Here is a 9,966-nt window from a genome sequence, read left to right as displayed (position 1 = left end):
TTAGTTACCCGACACTGATATTGACGTAATTGTCATGGAAACACAGCTCCGCCTGCTGTACGCATTTATACGTACGTCCAAGAAAGTGACCACTGATAATCCTGAATAACGGTAACACCAACCCTTTGGATGTTTCCGTCAAGCAAGTCTTCTAAACTATTATATTCACGATGATAATGACAGTTTTTTTGATTACATTAAATCTCATTTTCAAAAGGAACAATGTCCAATGACGCATGCAATCCGAGTTTGTGTTTATGTTCAGAATTGTGAATAGGCCTAAATGCCAGAAAATTAGTGCTAATATGTACAGCCCCTGATGACATAGCAGTACTGTATTTACCGACTATCTTTAGCGCACAGACCTCCAAATGCTCCTATAACTCAATTGTAAAACCAGCTGTTCCAAAGTAAAGCAAAATTGTAAAACATACGGCAATTACACTGTATCCCATGGGTTGTTAAAGTTAAATTTAAAGTCTTCAATTTTTCATTAAAAAGCTAGAAATCCAATTTTATCCCATTTGTTAAAAAATGGTTAAATCTTTTGGTATATTGATTTCTTGCAAGCTTTTTCAATCAATCAAATTTTATTTCTATAGCAGATTTTACAAATAATCTCACAATATGCTTCACAGTATACCCTGGCCTAAATGCCTATACCAGGGGTTTCCCAACATTTTTCTGAAGTGACCCCAAATGAATGTTAACAAATTTACACGACCCCAACACCCTACCCACACACATCTTTTGCCTAACATTAAATTGCATTACATTACATGTAGACGCTCTTATTCAGAGCGACGTACAGTTGATTAGACGAAGCAGGAGACAATCCTCCCCTGGAGCAATGCAGGGTTAAGGGCCTTGCTCAAGGGCCCAACGGCTGTGCAGATCGTATTGTGGCTACAATGAGATTCAAACCACCAACCTTGCCTGTCCCAGTCATTTACCTTTACCACTACGCTACAGGCCACCCCTAACAACACCCTTTAGCCATGACTATACTAGAAATATACCACAACCTACCTCATTGCTTTATTATAGTTGGGTTGTTGTAATGTTAAACATGCAGTGGCCTCTATTCATTCACATATTTTAAAGAGACAAAAATTTTTCAAGATTTTCAGGCGACTCCATCCTGAAATCGAGCGACCACACATGGGGTCCCGACCCACAGTTTTGGAACCCCTGACCAAAACGGTGTTATCACTGGTAATACTGATCAGTGGTGATGATGGCAGAGAAAAAAAAAACCCTGCATGGCATGTAGGAAGAAACCTTGAGGAGAACCAGACCTAGCAGGTTCTGGAGTGCCCCACTGATGGGAGAGGTATGGCTATGATACAGTAGAAGAATGAGTGGAGATGGCAGGACAACAACTAGAACATACAGATAACCCGCACAGAAATAAGAAAGGCAAGAATCAAGTAACCTACAAAACATGGCAACATTATCATTTTGGTTAAGGATGAATGCAAGCCCAATTCTTATTCCCATAGCTGAAATGATCTATTCAGTAGTCTAATGATGAATTAGTTTCCTTTTTTTTTTTTTACTTGAGCAAAAGAAAAGAAAAAACTATTCAAGCATTTACTTCAGGTCGCAATACAGAGCTTTGTGATAGACTGTGCCAATGATAAGCTTTCCTTTATAAACTGAGGCCACGGAGGATCCCTGGATCACACTGCCATCATCAGCATACACCACAGTCACAGTGGGCTTCTCTGAGTGGATGTCCTGGATCTTAAATACCTGTAGGTTATACATTCAGAATGAGATCATAGATCTGACTACTGTTTACCGAATAAATATTTAAAGATTTAAATTATTGCCAAATTATGAATTTGAAAAAAGATGTACACTAGGAAAATAAATAACACTTGCATTTGCCAAATAATGTATTATGTCTGGGCACATCTGGACATGCATTGTGTATGGACATACTAAAAATACTTCTAACTACATTCTTTTTTTAATTGAATACATCAAAATTGAAAATTTTAAAATTAAAACAATGCAGGTGTCAATATATGGGGAAAAAAATAAAATAGCCTGAAATTGGCACACAGCCAGAAACAAAAACATTAGTTGGAACATATGTTGGATCATACAATGAGCTCCACTTTTTTCTTGCATTTTTTTTTTCTTGATTTGGCTCTCTATTCCACAATTCTTGATCACAATTTACATGTGGTTAAAGTGTAGATTTACATTTTTTGGTTTCACCAAGTATAAATTACAGCACATTTTATTCATAGTCCCCAAATATATAGTAATAGATACTATTTTAGCCATCTATTACTATGTACCCGGAGATGTCATTTTTGGGTATGTTTATATAATCTGTTTAAATTTATAAAACTACTCTTTAATAAAAGCTGAAAATTTGCACTTTACCCACCTGTTAATTACAAATCTTTATGTTATGTTATGTTATGGTTACAAATCTAAAATCAAGAAAATGTCTTAATCTTTAGACTTACTAAGCTCACTGAATTTTGCTGTATAAACAGATTATATAAACATATTAAAAAACTACATCTCCAAGTACAAACACATAGATACAGAGCTAAAAGATACAAGGTACAAGACAACTATTCAAAAGAAAATGCACACATAGAGATATGCAGATTTGTCTTCGTTCACACAATCTTCTGAAACAAATGCACCCCCATTCCTTAAATGGTTATGTTCAAGTGGATGTCACTTACCTCAGATCCAGGTGGGTCCTCTGGATTATAGGATGCAAGTTTCATACCATTTGGGTGACAACCTGTCCACAAGTCACCTGTTTCAGGATCCACCTCTATGTTGTCACACAGTGACCCCACAGGCACCGACTAAGTATGTATCAAGAATATATTCAATTACAAAAACTGAGACATTGATGACATTAATTAGATATATACTGATAAATAATAATGTGCAATCTGATGTTTGCTAAGAAATCATTACAGAAACTGAAATATAATTTACCTCTATGCAATTCTGCAATACCAAGACTGAAATATCTTATAATGATAATTTAAAGACAGTGATGCTAATGTAAAGCAAAGGAAACCATGTTTAACATTGTAGGTTAACCCTTATACAATGGTTTATACATTACCTAGGGGTGGAAACTAGAATATTATTGGAATATTATTGCTGATGATATCTGATAATGTTCATCAACATATCAAATATTAATATCAATAAGCAATCAGAAAAGCATTGCACTCACATTATTTCCAGATTTAAGTAACTATTAGGCTTCACCATCTCTGTGGCATCAGTCCTTATGTAAATTGTGTGCATTACATCCACAAGTAATTTACTCAATACATAACTTATGTATTATCCTGGTTCATACAACCCTCACCGTATTTCTCATACTGTGATACTTTGTACCACAGAAAATAATCAGTAAGGGGAAATCCTTACTGATTTATTTTAATTATTCTTTCAAAATATTTCCATATTTTTTCAAAATATTTCATTCTTTTTTAAAGACTATGAATGCTTTTTTAATTGTGTTACCTTCACATGGTGTAAGGTCTTGTTTTCTTGTATCTCCATGACTTTAAAGGCGTGATCCATAATATCTGACACGTATAAATACCTGAAACGGGTAAAGAAAAAAAAATGTATCCTCTTTTTCTTGAATGATACTTTGCTCATATCACATGCAGTTTGTAGATGGCTTCAGACACAAATAACAGAAAAGACAACAATCTCATTTCAAACTGACTTGTTATCAGGGGAGATGTTTATGCCGTTGGCTGAGTAGAAACCGCTTGCCACCTCCTTGACCTCCTCAGGGCTGTAATAAACTACAGTGCACCAGGGCAGCAGCAAACATGACCCCAGATCTCTCAGCATCGTGTTAGTGAAGTAGTGATCATTTGTAGCATAGAAGCTCTCTGGGCCCACAGCCACAATGTCGTTCACACTGCAAGAGACCAAATGGGAAGCTCCATTATCAAGAGTAGGCAAACACAGATCAAGAAAACCCAGTTATCAGCAGGCACCAAGACAAGTCAGTTAACTGTATTTTTTAAACTATAGGTATGTACCAACATAATCCTGACTGTGGAAAGGAAGCAGGTGTGCATCAAAGTTAGGAACTGTTCAGTCTTGTTCCAATCATGCACCAATGTTTTGTTTATTTGTGCAGCTATATAGGAAGTGTAGAATACAGTATACCTAAAATGTATTATATAGTTCTAAAGCAAAAAATATATCCTCCTATTGATTGATTAATTATTTGCACATAACCTGCAACCACTTTTGGTGGGGTCCAAAAGTCTGAGACAACCAGTGAAAATGTTTCTATTTTGGATTATTTTCTAACTGAATACAAACTTTTAAATCACAAATTATATCATCAGCAATTTGAGTGAAAAGTTAAATCATTGAAAAATGTACATGCATTTCATAATTTCTTAGTGTTTGCTTTAATGGCAGTGTGCACTCAAGCTGTCTTGGACTCCACAAATGTGAGCAAAGTAACTTTAATTTGTTTTAAATTAGGGCGACAGTAAGAGCAGTCGTCTGGCAGTCGGAGGGTTGCCGGTTCGATCCCCCACCCGGGCTGTGTCGAAGTGTCCCTGAGCAAGACACCTAACCCCCAAATGCTCCTGACAAGCTGGTCGGGGCCTTGCATGGCAGCCAATTGCCGTCGGTGTGTGAGTGTGAGTGTGTGTATGAATGGGTGAACGGAGAAGCATCAATTGTACAGCGCTTTGGATAATGGCGCTATATAAATGCCTACCATTTGCCATTTCAAAATCCTAAAACTTTGTTTATTTTGTCATTACAGATTTTCAATGCGGTCTCAGACTTTTGGCCATTTTTCATTACTCTTTCTCCCCTGGATGTCTGTCCCGGACAGGTTTCACTGACCATGTATTTATTTTATTAACAATGGTGCATTTATCATATGTCCCATTGGTCAGTCAGATATACCTGTGGAGAAATTCATGTTGGATTGTTTTCAGGTGCATAATGGCATTTTCCTCTTGAACCAATTTGAATATCTCAACCTGGCTTTTCCCCTCAGGGTGATTGACAACGAACAAGTGTACAGATTGATCTGGAAATGGATTAGAGGATATTGTGAGGGTACATACATACCCCAGCCAACATACAAATAATGGTTATTATTTATTCATTTATTGTTTTACTTGATGTAATGCTTCACTTTAGTGCAAGTAAATATCAAAGCTTGTCATCATGTTTAAATGGTTAAATATTGTATACTGTATTAAAGCATGCAATATGATGTGACCTTTCACAATTACAGTATTTACAATACAATGATTAGTTAAGTTTACAACATTTATTTCTCAACCCCTTACTTCAGTAATTAAAGCCACAATGCTTGCATTTTGAAAATGTTGACTTTTTGAATCATGGTAGGAAACCTACCATGGGAAAATACAAGCCAATAGTGGTAAAAAGAAATGTTAATCTAATTCCAGACCAACAAAAAGAGACAAAGTAAATTCCTCTATCCAAGTGGTTTAACATCCGCACTTGTAGTGATATATTTTTGCCCTTGTGGCTCCTTTAGTCTCTTTTTGTAGGTATGTAATTAGATTCAGATTTTTCTTTACCACAATTGGCTTTCATTATTAGTTTCCTATCACGATGCAAAAAGTCCAAATATTCAAAATGCAAATATTGTGGCTTTAATTACTGAATTAAGGGTTGATGAAGGTTGTAAACCCCTTAACATATGATTAATCATTATTTGAACAGGCAGCATTAACATACTGTGTTAACTATTCACCGGCTAGCAGAACCAATATTTTTTTTCATAACCTTTCCAATTATCCCCTACTGTTACCCTTCTCATCAGTGTAAATGCTGATTCCATGAGGATTGAAGGATGTGATGTCAAAGCCGCGTCCAATGCGTAGCTCCACAGGTTTCAGCCTCTCATCCTCCAGGTCCAGCATAAAGATCTTTCCAGGACCGTCAGAAAAGAACGGCATGCCTGGGTACTTCAAGCCCTAATGTAAAAAGTGGGAAAATGTAACTTTAATTGTAGCATTAAAAGTAGGAAGGTCACAAACTCCTATGTCTGACTGGGTACCTGTAGTGTATCTGCCAGCTGTATAAGCTGTGAATATCGCATAAAGTGCTCAGTGTACACTCACTGAGCACTTTATTAGGTAGACCTATACACCAGCTTGTTAATGCAAATATGTAATCAGCCAAACATGTGGCAGCAGCTAAATGCATAAAAGCATGCAGACATGGTCAAGATGTTCAGATGTGTTTCAGACCAAATGTCAGAATGGGGAAGAAATGTGATCTAAGTGACTTTGACTATGGAATAATTGTTGGTGCCAGACATGTTGGTTTGAGTATCTGAAAAACTGCTGATCTCCTGGAATTTTCACACACAACAGTTGCTACAATTTACAGAGAATGGTGCAAAAAAAAAAATCCAATGACCAGCAGTTCTGCGGGCGAAAAGGCTTAGTTAATGAGCGAGGTCAGAGGAGAAGGGCCAGACATGGCCAGACATAGCTGACAGGAATGTCAAATAACAGTGGTATGCAGAAGAGCGTTGCTGAACACACAACGTGTCAAACTGCGTAAATCATGTGATGTTCCAATTGATTGGAGTGTGCATGTTCTGTTGGTTTCTACATCACTCCAGAATGATGCTGCCTCAAAATGATACTTGATGATATCTTTCCTTGGTTCTTGTTTTTTTCCCCAACTCTCCTCTCCTTTTATATTTCCTTATGATGTGTTCAGATGTAAAGGAAACAAGGAAAACATTTAAACAATTTGAATGCAGCCTTGTTGCACTTGGACATTGGGTTTCTACTTCTGTAAATACTGCTTCCTCCTGTTACACTACTGAATCACTTCCAACACCATTGTTATTTTACCAAATTTCCGATCAAAGCACCAAGAAAGACTAATTTTGCATAGCTTCAGTCATGAGGCAAGATTGTTGAGTAGCTACAGGGTTGTATGGTTACCCTGTATCGAACAACAATCATTCAGATCTTCTTCAAATTGCCAATAAAAACAAAACACATTGGTACTTTTTTCAAAATATACCCAATAAATACTGGAAGTTTTAAAAAGGTAAACCAACAAATGGGGCTTAAACATGCTGCAGCCCGGCAAACTAACGTGCATAAACTTACTGTGCTAATAATAGCCAGCCCATTTGGAAGTATTTGGAGATCTTCCGAGCCATATTCTGAAAAATAAAGGGAAATTCTGTGATTATCTGCAAAGTGGATCTCCAAACAAAGATGATAACTGTGAAAGTCCTAAACAATATTAGTGTTTTCAGAAGCAAAACATTAAGGTGGGTCCATAAGATCACAACACTCCTCGTCAAGGTTGGGTTTAACAGATTTGTTCATTTTAATTAAAAACATTTTTTGTTTATTCATAATGAAGCCAATATCCTTCAGTACAAAGACTATTGCCACTGTGTGCTGGGTACCCTGCAAAGCAATATCTCTTTACATTCTTACTTTCAATATTTATTTGTATAGAATGTGCAAAGTATGACAAGTTAGTACAACCTGCACAACTTGCTTAGAAAAGATACAGTGCAGTATCTTAGGCAAAATGTAATATTCGACAAAGAGAAATGGAGTAATTATGTTTTTATTTGATTTATTTCATGAAAAAAGTTATCAAACACCAATATTACCCATAACATAACATAAATTTTAGCCTGTTCCTCTTTGCAGAACTTTTTTTTAGTTCAGACAAATTGTTAGGTTTCCGAGCATGTACTCTTTGTTTCAGGTCCTGCCACAGCATCTCTACTGGGTTTCAAGTCAGGACTTTGACTAGGCAACTCCAAAACTTTAATTTTGTTTCCAGTTACGTGACCGTAAACAGACTTTAGCTGAGGACAGAGAGGCCTGAAGTTATTTGGATCTTCTGGGATCATTTATGACTTCCTGGATTAGTTGTCGCTCCGCCCTTTGAGGAATCTTGGCAGGCTGGCCAAGGAAGGGAAGATTCACCACTATTCCATGTGCTCTCCTTTTGGAGATAATGGCTCTTACTGTGACTTTCACGATGAAAATCCTGCATAGTGTGACTTTAATTGGTTGACTGAGTAACTACTGAGGTAATTACATTTTTACCATGGGTGATATGGATGTTTGGTAACTTTTTCTAATAAATACAATAATTTTGTGTTTACTCAGATACCCAGTTTACCAAGATTTGCCTATTATTACATTTTGTTTGTGACAAATATGCAATTACAGAGGAAATTAGCAAAAGGCATATACTTTTTTTTACAGCACTGTAATTACATTGAGCTAATTTTGTAGATATGTTTTATCAGGAAAGTAGCATTGTTGCTAGTGAAAGAGAGAGCTGCAGTTATAGCCTACTGCAGGGGTCGGCAACCCTGGTCCTGGAGAGCCGCAGGGTGTGCCGGCTTTCGTTGTTACTTGGCATTAATTGATCAATGAAAGCGGTTGATTGCACAGTTAACTCACCTCACCTGGTTTCTTGGGTCTGAATCGGTTGCTTATTTTAAGGTGGAGACGAAAGCCAGCACACCCTGCGGCTCTCCAGGACCAGGGTTGCCCACCCCTGGCCTACTGGTTCAGTTAGGCCTATGCCTGGCACTTACCAAGACCTTTAATATGTTGACAGTTCGGCAGGTGATTTTGCCGAAGTTCTCCGTCTACCAGAGCTATTCTCCTGAAGGAAGATGGACATTGGCATGACAACATACAGCTTAGTTTATTGTCGTTACCATGGTATGAGAAAAATAAAACGTAGCCTAATGCGTAAGGCGCAGACGAGATCTTTATCGAATCTATTTGTATTGCACTTAAATTGCATTTAATACATGAGCTAATATACAACCAGCGAAAACAGGCAAAGGTAAACGAATTAAGTTCTACGTCGCAACCTTCAAACAGATCGATGAACCAACATCACAGTTCACCTCCGAAGTTCATTACTGTATCATTTAAATAGCCTGTGTTAGCCACGACATAGAACCGATACCAATATCTAACTAGATAACTAGCTATATTAATAGATTGCATGTTGTCTACATTACATTAATGGCATTTGCCAGACGCTCTTTTCCAGAGCGACGTACAAAGTTTAGTGCAAAGTGCATACCAATAATCAGTCTAGCGTCAACTTAACGAACAAACAAACTCACTTAAGTTCGAAGAATCTGTTTCCAATAAGAACCGCGAGAACTGCCAGAACAATACCAGACACTATTAGCCGACCCATATTGCTCATACACTTCACAGCCTTAAAAAGACTACGGACGGTATGTCCTGAACTCCCTCTCTGCAGCATGTGGGCGTGAACATCACTGTCTGGCCAGCCGCCAGAATTATGGACATACCTTATGCAGAAATGCACAGGTCTTCGCTGTGACCTGGGGGGATCTTGGGGCGGAGCAGCACTATAGGTGGATAACTTTTCCGCATATAAAAGTAGCGGTCCCCATATCTTACTGACTTTACTAGTTGAATCTATTCTAGTGTGTCTCTAACTTGCCATTGTCAACTCAAAAAGAACGCGTGCACACTACTGGAAATCCCACATAACAAGGGTTCAGACTTGTTACAATATGTTAAAACATATTACATTACATTACATTACATGGCATTTAGCAGACGCTCTTATCCAGAGCGATGTACAACGAAGTCCAAATCAAACACAAGTATAAGTGCGAAGACATATCCCTAACCCAGGACAAATGAGAGGGAGAAATAAAGCAAAATAAATTTAAAACCACCTAATATGATATGATTCATATGCATTCAATTTTTATTTTGCCAGATTAAATTCAAAAAGCATGTTATCAGCTGTCAAGTTCTTTGACTTTTATTGGTAAAATGAGAGAAACTAGCCAATGAATGAAACAGGAAGTCCTCCCTCTTCCCCTTTTAAATGCGGTATGAATTTACAAAATAAAAGTATTTCCTTGTCCACACAACCATG

General features: G+C 37.3%; 1 protein-coding gene across 1 annotated transcript; it reads right to left on the bottom strand.

Moving 5' to 3' along the window:
- Positions 1-571: 571 nt before the first annotated feature.
- LOC133130494 (serum paraoxonase/arylesterase 2-like) lies at positions 572-9,345 on the bottom strand. The gene is made up of 9 exons (XM_061245118.1): positions 9,170-9,345; positions 8,624-8,694; positions 7,158-7,213; positions 5,834-5,999; positions 4,951-5,077; positions 3,734-3,934; positions 3,523-3,604; positions 2,715-2,843; positions 572-1,755 (listed from the first exon to the last, which is right to left on the bottom strand). Exons 1-9 carry the CDS (start codon positions 9,313-9,315, stop codon positions 1,594-1,596), a joined length of 1,140 nt encoding a protein of 379 aa, XP_061101102.1. The 5' UTR covers positions 9,316-9,345; the 3' UTR covers positions 572-1,593.
- Between the last annotated feature and the right edge of the window lie 621 nt (positions 9,346-9,966).

Source organism: Conger conger, chromosome 1 (genome assembly GCF_963514075.1).
Source record: "Conger conger chromosome 1, fConCon1.1, whole genome shotgun sequence".
Lineage (NCBI taxonomy): Eukaryota > Metazoa > Chordata > Actinopteri > Anguilliformes > Congridae > Conger > Conger conger.
Note: the sequence above shows the minus strand (reverse complement) of the source record. Positions and strands in the feature narration are given on the sequence as shown.